The following is a 13,535-nucleotide window of genomic DNA, read 5'->3' as shown; positions in this document are numbered from 1 at the left end:
GAGCACAGTGGAACGTCATATCGCACAGACTATAAACGTGCAGAGAGGAACCGGCAAGAGCTGTTGGTAGCAAGAGGATTACTCAAAGGTTAAAGAAAGGTCAAGGACTTGCAAAAAGGCTGACCGTAGAAGAACGTTTAGAAGAACAGTGCACAGCCCGCCAAAGCTTCAGGAATGCTTTCCACGGTCATCTCCGCTGCATATTTGACTCTATGGATCAGTTCTTCTGTCTTTACCTCAGCGCAGGACCCCTACATGGACAGGGCTCTGAAGCTGATGTCTGAGACCCCTCTCATCGATGGGTAAGTGGAAACATCTCTTCTATAAAGTGAACTGTGCGGCAGTTCTAAAGATGTGCCGCTTGCTTTCTTAAGCAACAACAACAACAGAAGTTAACAATTGTTAATTGTTTTGCAGAAAACAACACCTTCTGTGAGCGTGTAACAGTGCTGGATGATGAACGTTTTAAAAAAGCATCTTTAGGTTTGTGACTAACTTTCTGTTTTTTCCAGCCATAACGACCTGCCGTGGCAGCTCCGACAGCAGTTCAACAACCAGCTGAGCAACGTTGATCTCAACACTTTGAAAACAACACATACCAACATCCCTAAAATCAAGGAGGGACGGCTGGGAGCACAGGTTCGTATGGAACATAATGTTCTGGACAAAGGAACAGGGTTGTTTATCAATTCCTTCATATTTCACTTATTTTCTGGAGTTATTTAATAAATCTGGAGTTATCACTGAGATGTGAAAGGCTTGTTGCTCAAATTATTCTAACATCTAATCCAATTGTATTTTTATCATTCAGGTGAACATTTTTAATGGCACCAGAATGGAATCTGAGACCTTGTCTTATGTGCAAAGCTGGAGCTGAAGAGCTTAATTTTAAAGCACATTTCAAAATGTGTGTAATTGTTTATAAATGCTCTCAGGCATTATTTACAGGATCTCTGTGAAATTGTTGAGAATGAACTGCGTATTTCCATTTGACTTATTTCCATGCAGCCATTGTAACCTATAAAATGTGTCTCACATTACATGTTATGTAATCTAAACATAGCTAATCATTCATCAATCAATGAAAGGGATGAGCTTCTAACGAGTAGCTTCATAAACCTTGGTTACACGTTTTGTTCCTCTTTCAGTTTTGGTCGGCCTACGTTCCCTGTGAGTCTCAGTACAAAGACGCTGTCAGACAAACACTGGAGCAGATAGATGTGGTTCACAGGATGTGTGAAAAATACAATGAAACCTTCATGTTTGCCACGAGTAGTGAAGGTGAGACATGGTGTTTTGGTCATTTTAGAGACATCTGTTGTGTCTCTCAGTACCGTCCCACCCATCTCATCTCTTCTCTCATGTCTACACATCACAGAGATCATGGAGGCTTTCAACACCAATAGGACAGCCAGTCTGATCGGGGTGGAGGGGGGTCACTCCCTGGACAGCAGCCTGGCCACTCTGCGCATCATGTACCAGCTGGGGGTCCGTTACCTCACGCTCACACACTCCTGCAACACACCGTGGTAAGTGCCTCATTAAGCTGCTAGGGACAGGGAGTTAGCCTGAATAACTAAATCTCTCAAATTGACATCATTCTTTTGACATAATAAAAGGAAAGTTACTATTACTGCCGAATAATAAACCTTAAATATAAAACCCATTTGAAAAGTTGTAATGCTTTTATTCAGTTTAATGAGTTGCTGTTTTCACTTGTGTTAGGTGTGTGTGATTTATGAAGTCGTGGTCAGTTCAGATTGTGCTGTGGGGAGTTCAGGGGATTCCTGCAACCCAGTTCAGCTCTCCAAGCAGCGTTATCAGATTTCCTCATTACTTTAGTTGGTTAAAGGTAGTGTAACTGTAGAAGAACATCTTGAAAATGATACACAAAGAACTGGAAATGATCTACTACACTTGTTAAACTGCAACTGTGCATTTTTTTTACCTAACTGCTTACTCATTTGGTCTGCATGTGAATATGTATTTCATATATATTCATAATGGAATAACACATTAAAAAGTGATGTGGCATTCGAATCACCAACTTGACATGGGAATAATAAGGTATTTAAGTATGTTAACTGTTTCTCATCAGGGCTGATAACTGGCTTGTTGACACTGGATCAGAGCCATCGCAACACAGTGGCCTGTCTGCTTTTGGCAAGGTCAGTGTAAAGCAGGGACGGGAAAATGTTCCTTTAAAATCAAAGAAGTACCTCATAAAAAGCCGGACCAGACTTCAAACATACATGTAAAAAAATTGTATTGTCAGCACATATGAATTAATTTATGCCATTTCCAAGCATTACTGGGTTTTGGCAATTAAATATATTATGTAAAAAATACATATTTTTATTTTCTATTTTACACCGTTTTTATCCCACTAGTGTATTAACTTGCCTGTAAATATTAAACTAAATCAGATTTCATTTTTGATGCTTGTCAACAGTTGTGTAAAAAAACCCAGTAAAAACAGATTCCTCACAGAATACTTTTAAATATTTTTGGTTCCATAAACCAAATGTAAGTGAAATGATCACTGCTTACAACAGCAACTGATAGTGGAAATGAACCGCCTGGGGATGCTCATCGACCTGGCCCATGTGACTGAAGCCGTGATGAACCAGGTTCTCAACATGTCTCAAGCTCCGGTCATCTTCAGCCACTCCTCCGCCTACAGCATCTGCCCGCACAAGAGGAACGTCCCCGATGACGTTCTCCTTAAAGTGGTGAGCGGTTCAAGCTAGACACCTTTTTGTCAGGTGCTACGAGCCAAGGGTTTTAGGAACAGTTTTATGCTATATCATAAACTTTTCTTTATGAAAAACTCAAACTGCAAACTGCAGCTGAGAAACAAAGAAACAACATAAAGCATGACGTGACTAATTGTTTCCAGCACTGATATTGAATATTGGCGTATTGTGTCCAGTTCAAGTGTGAGATGATTTTTATTGGTTGAAGACAGTTAGCTATGTACAAGAAGAGGGTTATTGTGAAACAGGGTAATATAACAAAAGCAATAAAAAGCAGCTCAGTTATTTCCAAGAGACATTCACTTTAATGGAGGACATGAGGTCATTACCCTTTTGGCTTTGCATGGAGTTTGATGATCTCTCGGCCCAGGTCCCGTCTCTCACTGTTTGTATTGTACAAGTTTAGTCACTTTAGAGTGTTTCCTGCCTAACAGAGCAGAGCACATTGGCCAGCTCCATCCTGTACATGAGTTTTCTAAGTCAGTAAGCGTGTAACGGTCACGTAACATCCCGTCTATCTCTCCAGAAAGCAAAGGAAGGCATCGTTATGGTGAACTTCTACAATGATTACGTGACCTGCAGCAAAACCGCCAAGATCTCAGACGTTGCCGGTAAATCTGCTGCTGTAAACCCAGTTAAATATTAACATCTATCATTGCTTCGATGAAAAGAATCTGTGTGACCATCCAATTTATCCACATGTTTACTGCTTTCGTTAAAGATCACTTTGACCATATAAAGAAAGTGGCCGGCGCGGGCATCATTGGCTTTGGTGGAGATTACGACGGCGTAACCAGGTGAGTCTAAAACATTCAAACTTTGACATAAACGTCAGAGTCTGTTTGCAACACTGGGAAAGATAAGTTGAAAGAGTAAAAAACAACAAACGCTCAACTGTGAATCTGTATTTCTGTGCATGGCATCCTCTCAGACTGCCAGAGGGTCTGGAGGATGTGTCCAAGGTGCCCAAAGTGGTGGCCGAGCTGCTGAGGAGAGGATGGACTGACGAGGAGGTGAATGCTGCTCTGGGAAAAAACCTGCTCAGAGTCTTAAGCCAAGCGGAGAAGGTAAGACACACATTTGGGACCGAAATTACATTCAAATAAAATGTTTGGATTCATGTTCATAAGCCTGCAGTTTAAATACAGACAGAAACTATTGAAGTATATATCAATGTGTTTCTTTCCATCATGAAGGACGCTGGTGGCAGGTCGACCCCGTGAGTCAGAGTAGAAACAGTCATACTGCCTGACCGTCTTTTCTTTGCATGTCTCAGGTCAGGGACGCTCTCACTTGGAAGAGTCCAGATGACGTCCCTATTCGATATGATGAGGTGAAGAATTCGTGTAGGACGAGCTATGGTTACATCCCTGAAGAGGACCACAGCGCTGCAGCAGACCACTCCCTCAGCGCACTGTCCCTTCTGCTCACACTCGCTACCCAAGCCGTGATCACATTAAGTGTTTCATAGGCTGTTTATCACTGCAGCTAATGGTACGTCGATCCTTTACATGTGCCTACTAATAAAGTCTGATTTTAAGGTCTGGATGCTTTTCTCATGGTCTCACTTTAACTATCAGCTTGGTTTTATTCAGACTTTGAAACTTTTTTTGCAGGTTAGATTTACTGCCAAAAAGAGTTTATCAGTTATCAGGAAAACAAATCAAAGGTGCACAGTGATTATTGTGTTGGACCAAGTTAACTTTATTGATCTCATCGGTCTGTTTTATCTCATCATAAGACTGTCAGATAGATAGTGTGCGATTACAATGACATACAGGTGAAGTTGCACACGCACGCACCTCAACATCTGTACAGTGACACTTTCATATGAGGTAGTACCATAGCTCGATCTAGCGGTCTGAGAGGGTAACAACATCTTAAACATTTACACATTATGTTAAGTATGAACATTTTACTTGATTGTGTTTGGCAGCTTTGAGGTTTAAGGTACAAACAAGGGACGATTTCTTTGTCACTAAAGGTTTTTAATTGGTAAGGACATTGATAGGAGTCTATGAAATTAATTTGAACATAAAAAAAAGGTACTTGACCAACTGTGCAAATTTTAGTCAACACTAATTCATTTATTAGCAGATTTATTCAGCCTTTACACAATTTAGCTTTACTACAGGCCAAAGCACTGATGTGTTTCTCTTTTATTTACGGCAACCTTGACATTTTCATCACCCTCTCAATGACCAACTACTCTAGCAAGAACCAGCCTCTCTTCACAAAATGGTGGGGCATCCTCAGGCAGAATATCACTGTTAAATACAATAAATTAAATACAGAACATGTTTTAAAAAGAACTCAGGTTGTATTGGGCAGTTATTTTGAAAATATCTACCATCTTTTAGTACTAGGTTTTAGTGCTGAATTCTGAGGCATTTTAAACACAGCTGTCATCACCCAACTATATCATTAGACTTTTTGTCTGACAGTTAAAGCGGTCAGTACATTATAAAATGTATTGGCTACCTTGAGTGTTTCATGAGAACCATAATGTGAAAATAGCACCTTTAAATCAAAAAAGTGGTCAGTCAGAGACAGAATTTACTGGCTTAAATCTGGTGTTACTTTCCCACATATCCCATCCAAATTCTTTTAAGTAAAATTTAATTAATGAGGTCTGGTAGTGGCACGAGGACGCATTGAAAATGCCAGAGATAAAGCCCATCATCATATTCTACTGAACAGTGCATCATTCAGCGCCCTCTTGTGTGTGTCACAGGTACAACAACAGGACTCCACAGGGACAGTGTGAGCCCTCGGGATCCTCTCCACACACTAACGCTGCTGGTGAATCAGACGGACAGACCTAATGGAAAGTGCATGAGTAGCAAATAAATGGACAAAGGACTGCAGCTCACATGATCGACAGCAGCCGCACGACAGAGCGAGCTTCTCTGGTTATGCCAGTTACCGCCCTACACAGACGAGCAGTGTCCCCACTAAGCCAAAAAGGAACAGTTCAAAGGGGGACTTCTCCTGAGGTTTAGACAACAACTCATAGCCGCAGAAGGTTGAAATTGACAGACTTAATTGAGAGGCACTCCATCCAAGCCTGGGTCAGTTCTTCACTTGAGTCATGACCATGCCGTAGAAAACTATGAACTATGAAGTGCTAACTGTCTGTGCCGGTATGTCTAGAAGGAGGAGGATGACTAATCCAAGTCTGTGAGGTCGGGTGAGGAGTTAAGATGCGACCTCTCTCACAGAGCCGTTCTCCAGTGTTTCACTGTCTGACAGCAGGGGGGAATCAGTTGGTACAGCGATCCTATAAGGAGATTTGTCTTTAGTCAACATCCTCCTGGTAGCTGAGACCAAACAGGAGTAGTTGTCAGGGTCGTACTCTGAGCGAGCTGGCCGGGCACAGAGTAAGGGCAGGTCGTCTCGGTCAGGCCGGGACAGGAAGAGAGCTGGCCGCCGTTGCTTCTCGCCGTCCTTCAGGGAGTCCGGGAGCGGCTTGCGCTTGCTTTCAGGCAGGAGCATGATGCAGAGAACAGAGAGGACGGCGAAGGAGGCGAAGACGACGTGGTGGAGAAAGTAGCCGCTGTTGTTCTGGAGCTCCATCAAGGAGGAGGCGGCCATGCCAACACAACCGGCGGCCAGCACCAGGCCAATGCAACCACCTCTGGCAGAGAGAGGGGAGAGGAGGACTCTAGTAAGTGTCTATTCAAACGGAACAATTTTAGAAGTTGACTAATACACAAAACAAACCATCAGGCTTCAGAGACACAAGCCAAAGGATACTTACTAGTTAGTTGGATTAATTCATTGTTCATTTTGGTTTTCTCTCTAAACTTTTAGACACTTACCGAACCACGGTCGGCATCACCTCAGAGGCAAAGAACGCACTGAGCATGGCCAGAGCTTGAGAGAACAGCAGACCCACAACAGAGAGCACCAACACGAGGCCTCCACGCAAATCTGACACGTGAAAAGGAAAACACATGAATGGTGTTGAGTCTCGTGATATGCTGCATTAATGTCAAGCAGCATAATGACTTCAGGGATTCCTCTCTAACTGTAAAGTATTCACCCGTCAATCATACAATACATGAATTGGTCAAGCTTGATCAAATAATGTATAAAGTATATGGAACCATAATTCCTTTATTTTAACCTTAGCCTAAATTCATTATGAGGAAAATGTCAAATACAGTTGATGGAAACAAGTAATTTACACTGCGTGAGGGCCAGCAGCAGCAGCGACGACAGCCCAGTGATGATGGCAGAGAGCAGAAGCATACCGCGCCGACCAAAGTGATTGACAGACAAGCAGATGAAGATGCACGCCAGGGCGCCGGTTATCACGCGGAGGAAGTAGCCAAAGTAGAAGTTAGAGGAATAACTGTGAAGGTTTCTGGTGAAACAGTACTGGATCCCTGTCCCGATGAACCTGAAGGAGAGAGAAGAGAAATGCATACATTCACCATGAAGCCCTACACTCAACACACACGTTGCGGTCATCGTTGAGTAGAAGGGCGGCGTCTCATGGACACTCTGGTTACTTCCTTCACACTAAAAACTCACAGCGTGAAGCTCAGGATGAGGCAGTTCTTCCAGATAACACGAGTCCTCCGAAGCTCCAGAACCGAATAGAAAGCTGCCTGGCAGTCTTCTCCGTAAGCCGAGTCTATCTCTAAAAGAGGAAACAACTATTTAACATATCCACACAGGGCCTGGGTGTTAATGTGGACGATTTAAGGGGAAAGACATCTAATTCATCCTTGAGTGATATTTTGTTTAATCTTTAAACATTGTGTATGTGCGTGCGTGTGTGTATCCACCTGACAGCAGGGTTTCACCAGGGTACATATCATCATGCAGACAAACACCATTCCTGGAGGAGAATTCCTGGAGGCTCCTCTTCAGCCGGAGGATCTGAGCTGTGGCGAGCAGCCAGCGCGGAGACTCGGGAAACAACGACGCACAACTGGGGAAAACCTCCCTCTGTTATCACACATATTCTCCGAAACGTCACAACACAAATAGATGAAAACATCATTATTTTGTGTGAACTTGTGGCAACAAAGAAATAATTGTAATAACTGAGTGGTCAAGAGAATGTTCTCAGTAGGATTATATTATATTGTATGTTTATTGTACAAACTGCATTGTGAGGATGATACACGGAGCACCACAGTGGAATAAAACAGCCTCCCTTGATAAACACATGAGTCTCCTATGCATTTTTAAGAGTGAAATCCGACTCACCACCAATAGGAAAGCAGCAGGATCAGAGGCAAAGTGGCCACGGCCTGCAGAACGGGCCAGTAGCGGCACATTGCAGCAAGACCCGGCAACAGCAGCTCTGCAAACATGGCAAAGAAGCCGCCGATCATGGCGACCATGAGACGATGGGGGGGGTCACAAAGCTCCAACCCTGAGAGAGCGATAGGAACGGAGAGGAAGGAGGGATATCAAAACACATCTGAGACTAAATAAATCTGATCAAAACTAATGTGTTTCCTATCAGGACACAAACCCCTTCTCACGTGAAGCTGCTTGGTTGATCGCACTTCAATCTGGTTCTGGTTGGTAAGGAAGCTTTGACTTCTACTGAAGACCCTAAAAAGCTATCAGTTCTTTTTAATTAGAGGGGTTTTCCCAATTGATTTATTTAGATCTCCAAAGGTTTATGAAAATATCTGAAATGATGTAAAGCCATCTTCTGTACTGCAACGCTAGAACAAGCAGCTAGATAACACTCCAATGAGACTGGGACTTCACATCCCCCACAATTTTCTTTCTAGATTCCCTCCCTGTGAGGGGGAGAGAGTGAAAATCCGGAGTGTGCTTCCTGCTCACTTCCTCGCCATTTGTTCTGACTATTGTTTTCTCCTCTGTGGGGAGGAGCAGCACTGGTCGGACATGGCGCAGGAGCGTTTCTCTCAGGCCCTCACCCCGCCCATCCCAACGTCATAATATGGACTCAATCTGGCCCTGACCTCACAGGAATGTGTGTCAAACACAGAAACGTGTGTGTGTGTGTGTACTTGAGATGAGGCCACTAACTAGTTCGACCAAGTCCTACGCAGGAATGTCCTCGGTTTCTAAAAACGACCAATGTTATTACATTTATATGCACCTTAGCTGCCAGATAAGTTGGACAACAACTAAATGCGCCCACGGGATACTCACTGGTAATGTAGGAGGACACGAACACCCCAGCGAGCATGGCGCCCTGACAGAGACGCAGCAGCAGAAATGCCACCACGCTGCTGGATAAACAAACGGCCGCTCCTAACAGACAGGACAGACTGATGGAGAAGAGGAAACACCGCCGACGACCCAGCCTGAAAACACACGTTAGCGTCACATTCATTTATTTCTCAGGCCCAAAACAAGGAGAAAAAAAAGGGAAATCAGGCTCAATTTCACATACTTGAATATGAGGGATTGGATAAAAATGTATCCATAGGTTTTATATTATTGATATTTATGTCATCTGAAAAATTCTAACTTAGAAATGTTAATGTTGATGCTAATCAGCTGGTTAGCTTCTGTAATCAACAACAGTAGAAGTGTTGATGAAAGATCCATTTTATAAAAGTCATGCAGACATCGACAGTCTGAAAAAGTAAACAATTTAAACAGAAAGTGTGTCAATAAATACTGATAAAAGAATACAATAGTGCACAAAAACCGTTCAGTAAAAGTAAAAAAAGTAAAATCTACATCACGTAAATGGTTATACTGTTCAATGTCTACAGTCAAAAAACTCCTTAAGCCATACAATATTGTAAATTTGAGTTTCCATATGAACATAATTATCACTTACCAGTCGCACAATGTACCAAGAAGGATATATCCCCAAATCCATCCAGTCATGAAGCAGATATGCTGCAAAGGGATTTTCCAGTAGTCACTGCAAACCAGGTTCCACTGCAAAGGATTACAATCATTGAAATTGCCACTTTGCATAACGCAGAGCAAAACTTGAACGATGAATTCATTGTTGTTTTTGCATTTTTTGGTAACGACAAATATGGAAAAAGTCATCCTTTAACTATTATTATGCAAACTTCCAAATACAATAATATTATAATGCCTTCAGTAACATTTTAGACATGCCTCAACTCCTCTCCAAAATCTAATTTGTGTATTACGACTGAAAAAGTTACATGAATAAAACAGAGATTTCTGTGAGGAGGCAGAGATGTAGATCATGTTGTTCCTAATTGAGTTAAGAAGTCTGCTGACAGTGTTATTACATTACAACCGAGCAGTCCTCAAAGTAGAGCCTGAGAGCAGCTCCAACCCTTCTTGGTACCAGGCGCGGCTTTGAGGGAGTTCTCCTCCTCCCCCGTGTCTCTGCTCCACTACGCACTCAACTCTGTGTGCAGCCAGGCTCAGCAAGATGGATACAGAGCAGTGATCAGCGGGTCAAAACTAATCAAAACAAACTCCGAATAATCAGAGATCTCCGAGGAGAATATTACTTTGGCAGTTGTCTTGAAAATATTTGGAACGCTAATCTTTTTAACTCCCTTTTAATATGATGCAAAAATAAAAAGTAAGTGTGTGCACATCTACACATCTTTGGTGTGGACACCGCAAAGTATCAAGAACCTTCCAAAGTACCAAAGGACAGTATTAGATAATTTTTTCAAAAAATATTCTGTGGACAGTTTGTTATGTAAATCTCATCAATTTTGGTGTTCTTGAATAATTGTACAGTAGATGCGCATATAATGGTAATCATAATAAGAAGTTGGATTGGTTCAGCTAAATAAAAATATTTGTTCTTGAAGAATACAATAACACAAGAATGTAATAGAAAAGGAACCCTGATTCAGAATGAGATCTAATTTCATTCAGTGATGTAAGTTCTGTCATATAATACAGTTACTTTACAGCGTGAGCAACACCAGAAAAACAAAGTACTGACATCAGAAACTGGAAAATAAAAACCGGGCGGCCGCCTGATCCTGGAAACCATCGGCCCTTCTTCAGTCCTCCCGAACCGCCCCATGGCCACAAGTTCAGGTACAGTACATATAAAGCTACAGCAACACAGGTGAGTCATTGCATAGGACACCCATTAACAATCAATCGCAACGTTAGAAAAGGTGTAATGTAAATGTAAATACAGACATAGCTGGACCAATCACGCAGCGGTCCTGCCACGACATGGCCCACTTCAAGCTGCTGGGGGAAGAGAAACAAGTTTGAAAAAGTGAGGGATTCCCAATGTGAAAAATGTGAATCCACAACACTCTCTGACACCTCAGCGCATACAGTGTTCCCTATGCTGCAATATCACACGCCACCATGTTTGCTGGGGTGCTATTTGAATGAAAGCAGATAACTAAGGACTATATACACAATATGAGCCTTATGCGTATGGGTGTTATTCTACACCTCGTGCGGGGCAGCCTGCTGGTGTACCCATCCAAGAGGTCAGGCCAATTGAGGAATGGTTGGAGTAGAGTCTGTCAAACACGCCACGCTTTGGCATTCTTGCCACAGGCAGACCCGAACATTAAGCCAATAAACAATCCCCTCTCAGAACTAGTTCAGAACCAGTTGGATCATGCAAGATTACTCTATATTAAAAGGTGCTTCAGTTGGCCCTGTATTTGAAGTTGATGAGCATGTCGTACTGCATTATGTTTTTTCCTCTGATAAATTTTTCCTTTGTCCTTTGAGGAAGCTGCTGTTGCAGCCCGTTCAGGGTCTCAGGAAGGAAAGCAGGGGCTTCAGACTTCCCAGCGCCAGAGTACGTCACGGGAGAAAACGAGGAAAAGTCTCCTCACTGCCAGGATCCACTTCCTTGGGACCCTGTCACATCAAGAGAATTACCCACAATGCCTCGGTCCTGCATGTCAGCCCCCACTCAAAACTAAGTCAAATACTCAACTGTTGTGTTATTGTGTTACAGAATACTGCACGAGGCACATGTGTGGTGTTTGTACAGGGTCACATCGGCAAATAGCTTTGCATGAGCTCGTTATCAATACTTGCAGACAGGATGGATCCTTCAATAGCTGAAGTCCAGGAAAAAAGAGTGACGTGAACCAGCAAGACACAACCGCATTGAACCTCATTATCTGTGTTCAGACACTGGTTATATCTAAAGTATGCAGGAGGCAATCCCAGAGGATCCATATCCCGCTGGGATGTCTCAAACTAAAAGGAGATGTTGAAACCAAACACCAACAATTTGCCATTTTTCTTTTCAAAACGCCCTTCTTCAGAGTCAACACTTTTTGTTTAGTTTAAAATCCTAAATCCCGGATATGTGTTTACACTGTGTAAGAAGTAAATGTGAAGTGAAAACCAGCCTGGGCCACGCCGATCAACCCGAGCAAATATCGAGTGAACAACGTTCTTCGTGACCACACGCGAGACAACTCGAAGCGGCCCAGTTGAGCGCCAACACGCAACAATCAGTCGGGAAATGTGACTTTCGGCAATATGGTGCCATTTGTAAGCAACAAACACAACTGTCGTGGTGGGGTAAATCCACGTGGATGAAAACAGTCCAATTGCATCAAGAAAGCGGTTTTTATTAAGCAATGCTCAGGGTAACCATGTTGATAAACTTCATCCTACATTTTCACACCAGAGTGGTCTCTTACCTCAGTCACAAAGTTGCTCTGGAGCCCCGCGACGTGCGCGTACTCCCACCCCACGGTGCAGGACACCCGCTCCCGGGAGAACTTTGCGGAGAAGTCGGAGGCATTGTGCGGGTACTTGAATAACTCACAGTGGCTGAGCCCGGAGCCGTTCACCCAGGGGATGGTGAGGTTCAGGTACCCCTGCCTGGACAGGTTACTGGGGAGGAAGGCGGGCGGCAGCAGCTGAGCGTCGGGCTTGCAGTGATAGAACTCCGGGATTGAGGTGTAAAAAACGTCGCTGAATAGATTCAGCATGACCGCGAAGTCGGGGAACCAGCTGAAAACCACCACGACTCGGTTGTAGCGGCCGTAGCCGCCGGTCCGAGGGAAGATCTTCGTCTCATAATCCATCTGAAGGCGGCTGTTTGACGGGTGGTTCTCTGTGGCGCAGTGGCTGCGCGCGCTGGAGAGCCACGCGACTCAGCAGCAGCAGCAGGTGAGCGGGGCGCGAGGAGGAGGGCGGAGCCTTCGGGGGGATCGACCAATCAGATACCTGCTCGGCTGCCTCAGGGCGAGATTTTGAATTGAGTCGTAGAAAAACCATATTGCTCATCCAAAGCGCTGTTATTATTAACCCAAACACGTCCTGTAAAATCACCAAGGCCAATGAAAATATCAAACAACCGATCTTTATTAACTTAATGTGTGGACTGAAAACCGTATTTTAAATTAATTCCCCTTTCTTTTTCACTCATTTTTATTTCCGATGCTTGACTTAAAATATTTTTGACACCACGAAAAGACACATTTAAATAAGCAAATGCACTTTAAGTTTTTTTTTTCCTATAGAAGTCCCACTAAAAAGACCTTTATCACTGTATGTTTGTGCATTAGTATGCTTAGGACAGTAGCCTCAGGCAGTGTTGCCACAGTTACTTTGAGAAACTAATCTGATTACTGACTACTGATTACTCCTTTAAAAAGTAGCTTAGTTACTTTACAGAATACTCGATTTTAAAAGTAACTAAGTTAGATTACAAGTGTTTCAATGGTAGGGGAAACACTGGCTTGATAGCACTTTGTTGCCACCAGCACAGAGTGTACAATGAACCTTGATATTTCCATCTTTAGCTGACAAATACTCAAAATAGTGATTGTATTTCCAACTCGAAAATGCACATCTCTCTCTCTCTCCTTTGTTGTTTGT

At 43.1% G+C, this 13,535-nt stretch overlaps 2 protein-coding genes across 2 annotated transcripts; one reads left to right on the top strand and one right to left on the bottom strand.

Annotated features, from left to right (window-relative positions):
• On the top strand, window positions 1-4,317 carry dpep1 (dipeptidase 1). Its single transcript, XM_037456181.2, has 10 exons — window positions 1-302; window positions 513-639; window positions 1,149-1,281; window positions 1,379-1,529; window positions 2,099-2,168; window positions 2,556-2,732; window positions 3,283-3,367; window positions 3,478-3,553; window positions 3,688-3,823; window positions 4,033-4,317. Exons 1-10 carry the CDS (start codon window positions 175-177, stop codon window positions 4,225-4,227), a joined length of 1,278 nt encoding a protein of 425 aa, XP_037312078.2. The 5' UTR covers window positions 1-174; the 3' UTR covers window positions 4,228-4,317.
• A 140-nt stretch (window positions 4,318-4,457) lies between these two features.
• slc22a31 (solute carrier family 22 member 31) lies at window positions 4,458-12,886 on the bottom strand. The gene is made up of 9 exons (XM_037456170.2): window positions 12,350-12,886; window positions 9,547-9,650; window positions 8,907-9,061; window positions 7,980-8,148; window positions 7,553-7,698; window positions 7,296-7,404; window positions 6,947-7,161; window positions 6,578-6,689; window positions 4,458-6,393 (listed from the first exon to the last, which is right to left on the bottom strand). Exons 1-9 carry the CDS (start codon window positions 12,737-12,739, stop codon window positions 5,955-5,957), a joined length of 1,839 nt encoding a protein of 612 aa, XP_037312067.1. The 5' UTR covers window positions 12,740-12,886; the 3' UTR covers window positions 4,458-5,954.
• Window positions 12,887-13,535: the final 649 nt, after the last annotated feature.

The sequence above is a fragment of the Pungitius pungitius genome, chromosome 4, assembly GCF_949316345.1.
Source record: "Pungitius pungitius chromosome 4, fPunPun2.1, whole genome shotgun sequence".
NCBI lineage: Eukaryota > Metazoa > Chordata > Actinopteri > Perciformes > Gasterosteidae > Pungitius > Pungitius pungitius.
The sequence above is the reverse complement of the archived record's forward strand: the minus strand, read 5'-3'. Positions and strand labels throughout refer to the sequence as shown.